Source organism: Thalassophryne amazonica, chromosome 13, assembly GCF_902500255.1.
Source record: "Thalassophryne amazonica chromosome 13, fThaAma1.1, whole genome shotgun sequence".
In the NCBI taxonomy this organism is placed as follows: Eukaryota; Metazoa; Chordata; class Actinopteri; order Batrachoidiformes; family Batrachoididae; genus Thalassophryne; species Thalassophryne amazonica.
The window spans coordinates 61,794,617-61,808,626 of NC_047115.1; the positions used below are offsets into that span (position 1 = coordinate 61,794,617).

At 39.8% G+C, this 14,010-nt stretch overlaps 1 protein-coding gene across 4 annotated transcripts in view; it reads left to right on the forward strand.

Moving 5' to 3' along the window:
- The first annotated feature begins 1,013 nt into the window (after positions 1 to 1,013).
- papolg (poly(A) polymerase gamma) overlaps positions 1,014 to 14,010 on the forward strand; it is a 54,255-nt gene continuing 41,258 nt past the window's right edge. For 2 of the 4 annotated variants that reach the window (XM_034184560.1, XM_034184562.1), the window contains exons 1-2: positions 1,015 to 1,328; positions 2,036 to 2,194. In XM_034184560.1, coding sequence (XP_034040451.1) covers positions 1,312 to 1,328; positions 2,036 to 2,194 — 176 coding nt within the window. In that variant the 5' untranslated portion in view covers positions 1,015 to 1,311. Of the gene's footprint in view, positions 1,329 to 2,035; positions 2,195 to 14,010 lie in introns of all 4 variants that reach the window. The other 2 variants (XM_034184561.1, XM_034184559.1) reach the window with 2 other exon arrangements.

The following is a 14,010-nucleotide window of genomic DNA, read 5'->3' on the forward strand; positions in this document are numbered from 1 at the left end:
GTGATACAGCAATGTGAAACTGAGGTTCGGATGAGAAAACTTGCAACAGGAATTGTCAGAGAGAGCAGATTAGAGAAGTGTTGCTTTCAGTTAGCAAGGTCAGATAAAACCGTGAGTCATGTGAATATCTGTTGAGTGCACACATAACTTTTCTTAGGTAATGCTGGAGAAGGTGGGAAACGGCGTTTGTCAAGACGGCTGCACAGAAGACCAATCGGGATGGAGGCCCAGAGGAAGACCTAGGACACGCTGGAGAGATTATATTTCCCAGATGGCTTGGGAATGCTTTGGGATCCCCTGAATATAGGAATGTGCGGGATGAGCTATTTGCTTTGCTGCTGGCTGCAATATGGACAGAGATGGGTTCGCGAGTGCATGTCACTTCCGGCAAAGTGGCGGAATCTGAAGGCGAGAATTTGTACTTCTGCGAATGGCTGCCTGGTGAAAACAAGCTTGGGCTGCTTTGATTGTCTGTTGAAATCAGCTGGTTTGGTTTTGTCTATAACTTGCGTCTGACAGCCAGCTGATAGCTATCATTGCCTGGAACAATGAGATTTAAACACCAAGCTGACCAGACATGAACCATTGTACATTAAACTGACTTTATTGACGAGTCTGACCCTTTGAAATGTGACCAAATTACACGTGAGCTCGGCTCTGTTTTCATCGGCCAAAAATGGGCACCAGAGGGCGCTCAGTGTAAATTCCGCTGCAACCCATAAGCAGTTGAAATGAATATATATATATATCTATCTATATATAGATAGATATATATACACACACACAGGCACACCGTGTATTACAAACGTTCCCTCTTAACAAGGTTTACTTCTACACATTCTATATCTAAACTGCTGCAATACACTGAATTTTTCCTGGAATTTTGTGAAACAGGTGTATCAGCAGCAAATCAGCTGTGCTGTCACTGTGAGGTCACGCCATGTTTTGGGTGAGATAATATGGCCGCCACGCAGCACGATAGCGCCGCCTGGTGTTTGTGATCAGTGATTTTACAGTGTAGTCAGCACACGCGTCGAGCTTTAATTTTTCCACGAAAAGCTTTATATTAGTGCTTAAATCTGTGTTTAGCTTCTTGCGTCTAAAATGCAGTGTATTTTCCGACGTGTTTAGACGTATCTGTCGTTTAGACGTGTGACAAGAAGTGATTCCGGTTCAGTGGGAAGGTTTGAAACTGTTTTCCCCTGGAAAGTGACCATTGTTGTAATCAGGCAGAGGCTATCATTTCCACTCGCTGGCTTTCTTGGTTTTATACGGATTTACATCAGAAAACAGTGCTAGCTTTTCAGTGTCATGAAAGATATGTCAAGGTGAGCGACACTTGTGGCATATGGTGCCGTTATGAATCGTTTAATTCGCGATTAGGAAGCTTTAAAGAATAGGCTAATGCTAAGGTTGGCTAACTGTCACAGCAACCAAACAAGGCCCACAGCCAACGTTTGCTCTTGAGCCCGCTTCTTTGATTTTAAGTCTCGGCGAGGTCAATGTGACTGTCGGCTTTGACAGTTTTAAGACATACTCTTAGGTTTGGGTAGGTGTAAATGTTTTAAGCAGGTCTGAGCGGGGAAAAAGTTAAAAATAAAGCAGTCTGAGACAATCAGCTAGCGCTAGCTTCTGCATGTTAACGATCACAAGCTACTTGTTAACTCCTGGCTGTTTATATGTCCTAATTTCAGGCATGTTTTGGTGTTTCTGTGTTTCCTTCTTGCTATTCGCCATGCACTTGTGGGCGTAATGTGTGTTAATTTTTAGTTCTACAATTGAATTATATTGATGTCAGTGTAGCTTACGCTAGCTAACGCTTTGTGATGGCATACACGATAAAAATCGAAAGATGACCCTTGCATGTTTTTTGTTGTGGTTGACATTTGTGAGGCTAAGTGCTCACATAACCCTAGACTAGTAAACATTTGTTCTTTATTTTCAAATGCCTGATATCGGTTGAAAAGTGAACTTAACAAGCTTTATTTTGTGTAGTAGCTGTCACTATATGATGTCCTCATGTGTTCATTTCCAGCACCATGCCTGGTGTACAACAGCCTCAGAAACACTTCGGCCTCACCTCTGCCATTAGTCTGGCCCCTCCACGAGAAATAGATCACCAGTACACCAAGAAGCTCTGTGATGCTATGAAGCCATTTGGAGTCTTTGAAGATGAAGAAGAATTGAACCATAGGTGAGTGCCTGATCAGTTTGTTTCTAACACAGTTACTGCTGTTCTCATCTTTTTTTTGTAAGTGGTGCACAAAAAACAAACTAACAAAAACAAGGCAAGTCTTGGCTGAGCGTCCCCTGCAGGAAGTAACTGAAGCATTCAAGTATAACTCACAGTTATACTCTAGAAAAGGATCTATAAACATACCGTGTAGTTTTATATGACCAAAAAGTTCATAGGAGTTGGGAGAACCTAATATGTGACAATGAGAATACATTTTGGAATTCATCAGACAGAGGTTATGGATGTTGGTCAGAAATGATATATTGTACAGAGGCCACAGTACAACCCCAATTCCAATGATGTTGGGACGTTGTGCATGGCTGTGAAAACTCCGCGGATCCGCGGATTTCATCATGGGGAGGGGGGCGGGAGTGTTAGTGTTGTACTCTTTAATCGTGATTGTTACCGAGTTTTTAAAATCTTTATCGCAAAGCTTTTTCTTTTTTTTTTTTTTTTTTTTATAAACGACATGGTGTAAGTTTTATAAGTCCGCAGACACTGATCTGTGTGTTACAGATACAACTCAGTTTCCTCAGATTCGCAGAGTTTCGAGGAGAATAAATGGCACTCAAAGCCTGGCTGTTGCTGCGGTGACACTGTGTGGCTCCTGTGCGAAGCTTAGCTAAACGTAGCTTGTGGACATCGCAAACTTTTAGAACTTTCAAGTTTTTAAAAGAAGAATTTTGCAGCATGTCTGTCACGGAGTGACATCAGACAGAGCGAAGATGGCGAGAAAGACGGTTTGAAAAAGTCTGATAAGAACAAGAATCCATGGAGTTGTTGCTGGCTTCATGAACACACCTGAAAGATGAATGGGGAAAGCGAACTGGTAAGAATTTTTTTTTTCTCTCTGGAAAATAAACATTGTGCTGTTCAAACAGAATTTCAGAAAAGATTATATGCCTTTTTTCTTTCATTAATCTAGACTTTCTTTCATTGAAAAAAAAAGACTGTGGCTTTGAATGAATTTAGGCTACATGAATTTACACAACAATGTAAATTAGTTTTTATTAATGTAGACTTTTTTCCCATTGAGGGATGAATAAAGGCTTTACATATCTTATCTTTTTTCATGGGGGAAAAAAGACACTGTGGCTTTGAGTGGATTTACAGGAATTTACACAATAATGTGTGACTTTTTACTATAAGGTATGTTATTGATATTTTACCCTGATTTTTAAAATATTCTGCAATCTTTAGCTGTGGTTTTTGAAATACTTTAACAGTCTTTTCAGTCTTCATGAATTTCATGTAATTTAATTGTTCTGAGTTAATGCATAATTTGGTTTACAATTAAAAGGAAAATCATTCCAGGTCCTACTCCCACGTCATATTCTGTTATTTCAACATGATCATTGACGGTTCAAATGAAAGGTTGAACCCCCTGCGAATTTTCTTCGGATCTCACAATTTTCATTTCACAGCCATGGTTGTGTGAAATGTAAATAAAAACAGAATACAATCATTTGAAAATCCTCTTCAACCTATGTTCAATTGAATACACCACAACGACAAGATATTTAATGTTCAAACTGATAGACTTTTTTGTTTTTGTGCAAATATTAGCTCATTTTGAAATGGATGCCTGCAAGACATTTCAAAAAAGCTGTGACAGGGACAACAGAAGACTGGGAAAGCTGATGAATACTCAAAGAACACCTGTTTGGAACATTCCACAGGTGAACAGGTTAATTGGAAACAGGTGAGTGTCATGATTGAGTATAAAAGGAGCATTCCCAAACGGCTCAGCCATTCACAAGCAAAGATGGGGCGATGATCACCACTTTGTGAACAACTGCGTGGAAAAAATAGTCCAACAATTAGTGCCCTCATTAGGGATGGGTATTGATAAGATTTTATCAGTATCGATGCCATTATCGATTCTGCTTATCGATCAGATTCCTTATCGATTCACTTATCAATACCTTGTGAAGTTTACTAAAAGTAGGCTTTACAGGTTTTCTATGTATTTCATTGAATCGTAAAGTAAATAAATATGAAATTGATCACTGTATCCTTTATCTCTGGACATAAATAAAAATAAACAAAACGGTGTTTCACATTGAAGTTATTTATTCAGACTGGATCCTATCATTCTAACTTGACTCGTCAGAGAGCCGCGCAACGTTTGGAGCTGTGTGAACAGAACGGAGGACGATTCTCATTTCTTTCTCGCAACAAGACATTAGTCCCAGTTAGTAACTTTAATCCACACAAAAGTGACTCACGATTGACATATTCAGGGATGAAAGTGGTGAAAAACTTAAAAAAGCTGAAACCCAAAATTACCCCCCAATACCACCTGCACGAAAATGTTTCAATTCTAGAAGCTCTGAAATGCAATCTGGGACTGTTCCAGATGATAAACTGGAGTGAGTGCAGCATCCATTTAGTGAGGGAAAAAAAACAACTTATTCACATTTATTCCAATAGTATTCTACTCTTACTAGGATGCAGCAGTTTTCTAGTTTGGCAGATAGTTCTAGAGGAAATCACTGAAGAAATTAACACATTGAAAATATGGTTTGACCGAAACAAACTGTCATTAAACTTAAATAAGACAGGGATGAAATGGAGGTGTAAGAGTCACTAGGTGTTCACAGGAAACACTTATTTATTTCTATATGTATTTATTTATGTATGTTCATTGTTAGTTGGTTTTATATTTTCTGTTGTTTCTATTCAGGTTCTTCTTGTCTCTTTCGCTAAAATTGTATATAATAAGTATATATTGTATATAATCATCATTACATTATTAATATATAAACAAAAATAATTTTAAGAAATATTACAATTTAAAAACAAATGCACCCGAACGTGAACGCACCCGCAACTGCTTAATGCTAACTTTTAACATTGAAAATGCCATAGACATGCTAACGCGTTAGCATCGCTCCCGTTTTTAAGTTCTAAAATACATCTATCAACTGTTTCAGAACACCATAACAGGTCAGTTTAACATAGAAAAGGTAAATAATACTCAGACGTATGCTCTTTAGGGTTTTAGCGTGGGGAAATTAAGCGAAAGAAAGAAAGATTAAACGAAGCAATAGATCGAAGCATTGCTTCAATCTGCGAACCACTGCTTCAATTGGTTCAAGGTTCAAAGCAAAGCCGCAATGCAGAAAAGTTGATTACGGACCCGCTGCAGGGTCTGTAATCAATGTAGAGAAATTATCATTTTCCTGACAACCACCCCCCAAAACAATTGCCACTCTGAAGGACCGATAACAGAATCGTTAAGCACAAAGCTTATTGATGTCGGTGGATCGATACCCATCCCTAGTGCTCAGTTCCCAAACACTTGAGTGTTTTTAGAAGAACGGGTGATGTAACACAGTGGTAAACATACCACTGTCCCAGCTTTTTTGAAACGCTAAATAACATTAAATATCTTGTCTTTGTAGTGTATTCAATTGAATATAGGTTGAAGAGGCTTTTCAAATCATTATATTCTGTTTCTATTTACATTTTACACAACGTCCCAACTTCATTGGAATTGGGGTTGTATTTTAAGTTGTTCTGTTGTAAAATTCTCAATGGCAGTAGGCCCAAAAGTTCATATGTGGGGAAACCGAGTATATGATTACGCATATACATTTTGGAGTCAGTTGGATAAGGTATTTCATCTGTTATAGTGTTGAAAGAAAAACAGCAATAATAAAACATTTATGCCAGGCGAGTGAACTGACCAAAAAAATTAATTAATTAACTGTACATATGTATATAAGTTCGACATATGTAAATGCGTTAGACACCACTGTAAGCACAATATTGCCTGCTTCACACATCTGCACAACTTGCGGGATGTCATCCAATGGTTTTGCAAAGTTAACCAGATATAGATACAATAATATTTTACCTGAGAGTTGTGTGATGAGTTTCTCATACAGCTCGACTGGCCGGAGAGCTTCTTTGTATGCACTTTCCAGTCTGTGCATACAGCAAGAAATTACAGCAAGATTCTGAAGCAAGCTTGGCATAGTTGTTTGCCATCCCTGACTGACGAACTTTCTTGGGGTCGAGATTCCCATACTCGGCTCGGCAGATCTTGCAGAACATCTGTTCACCATCATACAATAGCCATTTAAATTCTTCCTGTCAGCTCTGTTTGAAATTTCTCGGTCGGATCTTCTCGTATTCCCTTTGTTTCTCCTTCTTTTCACCCCCATACCATCACAGATGCTGGCTTTTGAACTTTGTGCTGGTAAAAATCTGGATGGTCTTTTTCCTCTTTTGTCCAGAGGACGACATCCATGATTTCCAAAAACAATTTGAAATGTGGACTCATCAGACCACAGCACACTTTTCCACTTTGCGTCTGTCCATTTCAAATGAGCTCGAGCCCAGAGAAGGTGGCGGTGTTTCTGGATGTTGTTGATGTATGGCTTTCGCTTTGCATGGTAGAGTTTTAACTTGCACTTGTAGGTGTTGCGACGAACTGTGTTAACTGACAATGGTTTTCTGACGTGTTCCTGTAAGGTCCTTTACACAGTGATGTCTGTTTTTAATGCAGTGCCGCCTGAGAGATCAAAGGTCACGGGCATTCAGTGTTGGTTTTCGGCCTTCCCGCTTATATGGAGAAAGTTCTCCAGATTCTCTAAATCTTCTGATTATATTATGGACTGTAGATGATGGAATCCCTAAATTCCTTGCAATTGAACTTTGAGAAACATTGTTCTTAAACTGTTGGACTATTTTTTTTTCACACACTTGTTCACAAAGTGGTGATCCTCGCCCCATCTTTGCTTGTGAATGGCTGAGTTTTTTGGGGTTCTCCTTTTATACCCAGTCATGACACTCACCTGTTTCCAATTAACCTGTTCACCTGTGGAATGTTCCAGACAGGTGTTCTTTGAGCATTCATCAACTTTCCCAGTCTTTTGTTGCCCCATCCCAGCTTTTTTGAAATGTGTTGCAGGCATCCATTTCAAAATGAGCAAAAACAAAAAAAAGTCTATCAGTTTGAACATTAAACATCTTGTCTTTGTGGTGTATTCAATTGAATATACGTTGAAGATTTGCAAATCATTGTATTCTGTTTTTATTTACATTTCGCACAATGTCCCAACTTCATTGGAACTGGGGTTGTGTGTATGTATATCTGTGTGTATGTATATATATTTATACACACAGACAGTAAAACTCGCTTATAATGGATTCAGGTGGACCAGTGAATTTTATCCGTTGTCAAGTTTCTTGCCAGTGTTATAAAAGCGTAATGGCCTGTTACGCTGCTGCCTGAAAAACGTTACACTGCAGTTGGGCTGTTATGTTGGTTTCGAGGGTGTGTAGTGAGGAAAATAATTTCTCTATGTTCATTGTGGACCCGCTGGTTCTGATTCATAAGCAGTGGCTCCACAGTTTATTCATCAACCTCCGTCAAAGCCATTTAAAAATGTCAGTCACGAGTCACCTTTCTGCTGATTTAAAGTCGCGACCGTGAGTCTTTCTGTTTTTGCGGGAAGAAAATCATCTGCACCTTTCTGCATTTTGCAGTGATTCTTTAGAAATCTTTGTTTGTCTGTAAATTAAGACCATAACACATCTGTTGTTGTTTCAGATGAGATGATTGCATGAACCTTGGGCACTTATTTTTAGACAAATAAAATGGCATGAAAGTAATTTGTACATTTTTAAGTCTGGTAAATTCATTTATTCATTCATTCATATCTGAATTTCAACCAGGGAAAAAGACACCATAAATAAATATATTCATTTCAACACAACAGGAGATCATGTAACAGTGACTGCAGTATGTCTGTTAATTAGGATTTCTCGATGTGACATAAACCTCATAATGAAATAATTTTTTAATTTAGTAATTTCAACATTTAATTGCATCCTCGTTGACTGTTTTTTAATGCTGTAATCAGGACAGAGTAACTACTAAAATATGAATTTGAGTATTCTACTGATTGTGAATGATTTGGAATTATGCACAGTGGGGTCAGTGCTTTTTCTACCCGTGCAAGTGTCTCATTGACTGAACTTTGACTTCATGGATGTGTTTAATAATTCATTCATTTAGGCCCCATAAAAAGGCCATTATTCTCATCCTTGACATCAGAAAAAAGTGATGAGGATGAGCAGATATTTTAAATGCATTTCTTAGAAAAAGAGAACAAACAATACAGTAAAATTTTGAGGCTGGGAAATGAAACTTCCCTTTCAGGGGAAGTTTCATTTCGATCTATGTCAAAACTAGCGTCACAGCTTTGCAATGGTATAATATTAAAATGCACAAAAATATGTACATAATATCAGACATCTTCTACAGAAGAAACTTGTGGGCCGGAACTATCGAGCGCAAGTGTTTTTTGGCACCAGTGAGTTGCCATGGAGGGAGTCGCGAACGAGGAAGAACTCATCTCACAACCTTTGTACTTGGCGTCCAAGCTTCCTCCATTGTCCAGCATATCGCATGCATACTGGCTGTAAATATCGTTCATTGTCACCTCGGAGGAGAACGCTCACTCCGTACCATGGCTTCAGCTTCTTGGTTTTGTTGGCATTATGTACCATCTCCCGTCTGCGGTTGTCAGTGACAACAGACAGTAAGTTCCGGGTCTGGCTCGATAAACTTCAGCCAAAGCACACTTGCCACCTAGTGGACATGGTGGTTCTTGGAACAGCTGTACTGCCGTCAATAAAAAAAAAAAACAGCCAAAAGAAATTGATGAGGGCTTTTTTTATGGGGCGTTAATGTTAAATATAAAAGGAAACTGCTTTTTCAAATTAAGTACTTCCTATTTAAATAGCCTTTGTTTTATTAAGTGTAGCAGCAAGTGTGAGTTTGCAGAGATGACAGGTGAGCTGGACTCGCAGGACTTTTAACCAGATGAAGGTCTCCTCTGCAGCTTCTACCTGTTGGTGGAGTTTTTGGAGACGCATTCCTCACATTTTGAAGTGCAGAGATGTTCTCTTCTTCTGTCTAGACTTCAGGTTTTGGTAGATTTAGCCTGACATATAAAACCCTTGATGAGACACCAGACTCAACAATGCAGAAGAGCTGGAGATTGCTATCAAAACAACCTTGGTTTCCATAACATATGAGCACTGCAACAAGCTGATGAACTCCATGCCATGCTGCAACAATGTAGTAATTCTTGCTAAAGGAGCCCCAACCAAGTATCAAATGCTTAAATGAACATACTGTTCAGAAGTGAAACATTTCTGTTATAAATCTTTTTTTTTGTTTATATATATATATAAATTATTTATTTGTATGTTACTGCTGCAAATAAGTATTTGGTACAGTAGTCTTTGTTTGCAATTACAGAGGTCAAATGTTTCCTGTAGGTTTTGACCAAGTTTCACACACTGCAGCAGGGATTTTGGTCAACTCTATACAGATCTTCTCCAAATTTTGCAGGTTTGGAGTTTCAGCTCCCTCCAAAGATTTTCTATTGAGTTCAGGTCTGGAGACTGGCCAGGCCACTCCAGGACCTTGAAATGCTTCTTACGGAGCTCCTCCTTAGGTGCCCTGGCTGTGTGTTTGGGGTCATTGTCATGCTGGAAGACCCAGCCATGACCCATCTTCAATGCTCTTACTGAGGGAAGGAGGTTTTTTGCCAAAATCTTGCAATACATGACCCCATCCATCCTCCCCTCAATACGGTGCAGTCGTCCTGTCCCCTTTACAGAAGAGCACCCCCAGAGTATGATGTTTCCACCCCCATGCTTCACTGTTGGGATGGTTTTCTTGGGGTTGTTCTCAACCTCTAAACATGGTAAGTGGAGCTGATTCCAAAAAGCTCTATTCTGGTCTCATCTGTCCACATGACCTTCTCCCATGCCTCCTCTGGATCATCCAGATGGTCACTAGTGAACTTTAAACGGGCCTGGACATGTGCTGACTTGAGCAGGGGGACCTTGCTACCCTGCAGGATTTTAAACCATGACAGCATCATGTGTAACTAATGTAATCTTTGTGACTGTGGTCCCAGCTCTCTTCAGGTCATTGACCAGGTCCTCCTGTGTAGTTCTGACCTTTCTTAGAATCATTCTTACCCCACAAAGTGAGATCTTGCATGGAATTCCAAACCGAGGGAGATTGACAGTCATCTTGTGTTTCTTCCACTTTCTAATAAATAATCATAACAGTTGTTGTCTTCTACCAAGCTGTTTGCGTGTTGTCCTGTCATCAGTCCCAGCCTTGTGCAGCTCTACAGTTTTGTCCCTGGTGTCCTTAGACAGCTCTTTGGCCTTGGCTATGGTGGACAGGTTGGAGTGTGATTGATTGAGTATGTGAACAGGTGTCTTTTATACAGGTAACAAGTTCTAACAGGTGCAATTAATACAGGATAAGAGGGCTTCTTAAAGAAAAATTAACAGGTCTGTGTGAGCCAGAATTCTTGCTGGTTGGTAGGTGTTCAAATACTTATTTGCAGCAGTAACATACAAATAAATGATTAAAAAATCATACATTGTGATGTCCGGATTTTCTTTTTTAGATTATGTCTCTCACAGTGGACATGCGCCTAAGATGAAAATTTCAGACCCCTCCATGATTTCTAAGTGGGAGAACTTACAAAACCGCAGGGTGTTCAAATACTTATTTTCCTCACTCTATATATATATATATATATATATATATATATATATATACACACACAACCCCTGGCAATCATGGAATCACCGGCCTCGGAGGATGTTCATTCAGTTGTTTAATTTTGTAGAAAAAAAGCAGATCACAGACATGACACAAAACTAAAGTCATTTCGAATGGCAACTTTCTGGCTTTAAGAAACACTATAAGAAATCAGGGAAAAAAAATTGTGGCAGTCAGTAACGGTTACTTTTTTAGACCAAGCAGAGGGGAAAAAATATGGACTCAACTCTGAGGAATAAATTATGGAATCACCCTGTAAATTTTCATCCGCAAAACTAACACCTGCATCAAATCAGATCTGCTCGTTAGTCTGCATCTAAAGAGTGATCACACCTTGGAGAGCTGTTGCACCAAGTGGACTGACATGAATCATGGCTCCAACACGAGAGATGTCAATTGAAACAAAGGAGAGGATTATCAAACTCTTAAAAGAGGGTAAATCATCACACAATGTTGCAAAAGATGTTGGTTGTTCACTTTCAGCTGTGTCTAAACTCTGGACCAAATACAAACATGGGAAGGTTGTTAAAGGCAAACATACTGGTAGACCAAGGAAGACATCAAAGCGTCAACACAAAAAACTTAAGTGTCTCAAAAATCGAAAATGCATAACAGAACAAATGGGAGGAAACTGGAGTCAACGTCTGTGACCGAACTGTAAGAAACCGGCTAAAGGAAATGGGATTTACATACAGAAAAGCAAAACGAAAGCCATCATTAATTTCAATTCAATTTCAATACTTTGTCATTGCCATAATAGCAACAGTTATAAATGACACAAAATTTCGATGGAGCCTCAAACAATGGCATAGTAGCTTTTTCATGACATAATAACTTATTTGTGGGTATGAATGTTTGTAAACCTTCATTATCAAGTAAGGCACAGAGAGACAGTTCAGCATCTTAGTGCACAGTACAACAGAGTAAAGTGCGTATATGTAACGGGGGTTCCCAGTAAACAGGGATGTTGGGGAGTGTCGAGTGGCTGCTGCAGCAATGCAAAGACCAATTCACAGTTATTGTAATGGTGGGATGTGACGTGTAGTGATGGCGGGCGATGACAGAGAAGGAAGGGGAGGCAGAGACTGCAGGTTTAGCAGCCTCACGGCCTGGGAATACAGACTGCGGGCCATTCTAGAGGTTCTAGCACGTGTGGACCTGTATGTTCTCCCTGAAGGTAACAGGTGGAATAGGTCATGTGCAGGATGGTAACTGTCCCGAAGGATGTTGTACACTCCTCTAAGGCAGCGGCTGGTGTAGAGTGTCCTGATCTCCGGGAGGGTAGTCCCGATGATCTTCCCCGCTGTCCTCACCACTCGCTGGAGAGCCTGCTGGTCAGCCTTAGTGCAGCTGGAGAACCACACTAAGAATCCGTAGGTTAGCACACTGCTGATAGCACAGTTGTAGAAGTTAGTCATTAGCTGCTGAGGAATTTTGGCACATTTTAGTTTCCTCAGAAAGAAGAGGCATTGTTGGGCCTTTCCTACAACTGCAGCTGTTACTGTCCCAGGACAGATCCTCTGTCACCGTCACGCCTAGGAATTTGAATTTGGAGACCCTTTCCACAGTTTCACCGCCGATGGAGAGTGAGTGCTTTGACCTTTTTTGCAAAAATCCACAATTATTTCTTTAGTTTTCTTAATGTTCAAAACCAGGTTATGATTGTCACACCATGATGCCAGTTGCACCTCATCTCTGTATGCTGCCTCATTGTTGTTGTTAATAAGTCCTTAACACCTAAACAGAAAAAACAAGGGTACAATGGGCTAAGGAAAAGCAATCGTGGACTGTGGATGACTGGATGAAAGTCATATTCAGTGATGAATCTCGAATCTGCATTGGGAAAGGTGATGATGCTGGAACTTTTGTTTGGTGCCATTCCAATGAGATTTATAAAGATGACTGCCTGAAGAGAACATGTAAATTTCCACAGTCATTGATGATATGGGGCTGCATGTCAGGTAAAGGCACTGGGGAGATGGCTGTCATTACATCATCAATAAATGCACAAGTTTACGTTGATATTTTGGACACTTTTCTTATCCCATCAATTGAAAGAATGTTTGGGGATGATATCATTTTTCAAGATGATAATGCATCTTGCCATAGAGCGAAAACTGTGAAAACATTCCTTGCAAAAAGACAAATAGGGTCAATGTCATGGCCTGCAAATAGTCCGGATCTTAATCCAATTGAAAATCTTTGGAAGTTGAAGAAAATGGTCCATGACAAGGCTCCAACCTGCAAAGCTGATCTGGCAACAGCAATGAGAGAAAGTTGGAGCCAAATTGATGAAGAGTACTGTTTGTCACTCATTAAGTCCATGCCTCAGAGACTGCAAGCTGTTATAAAAGCCAGAGGTGGTGCAACAAAATACTAGTGATGTGTTGGAGCGTTCTTTTGTTTTTCATGATTCCATAATTTTTTCCTCAGAATTGAGTGATTCCATATTTTTTTCCCTCTGCTTGGTCTAAAAAAGTAACCGTTACTGACTGCCACAATTATTTTTCCTGGATTTCTTAGTGTTTCTTAAAGCCAGAAGGTTGCCATTTGAAATGACTTTAGTTTTGTGTCATGTCTGTGATCTGCTTTTTTTCTACAAAATTAAACAACTGAATGAACATCCTCCGAGGCCGGTGATTCCATAATTTTTGCAGGGGTTGTATGTATGTATGTATGTATGTATGTGTATGTGTGTATATATATATATATATATATATGTGTGTGTATATATATATAAATTCATTTGATTGGACATGATTTGGAAAGGTTGTCTACATATAAGGTCCCACAGTTGACAGTGCATGTCAGAGCACAAACCAAGTATGAAGTCAAAGGAATTGTTTGTCGACCTTCAAGACAGTATTGTCTCAAGGCACAAATCTGGGGAAGGGTACAGAAACATTTTTGCTGCTTTGAAGGGCACAATGAGCGCAGTGGCCTCCATCATCCATAAATGGAAGAAGTTCGGATCCACTAGGACTTCTCGTAGAGCTGGCCACTCGTCTAAACTGAGCGATCGGGGGAGAAGGGCCTCAGTTGGGGAGGTGACCAAGAACCCAATGGTCACGCCGTCAGAGCTCCAGCATTCCACTGTGGAGTTTGCCACTGCGCCTTGAGTTTGCCAGGAGGCACCTGAAGGACTCTGACCATGAGAAAC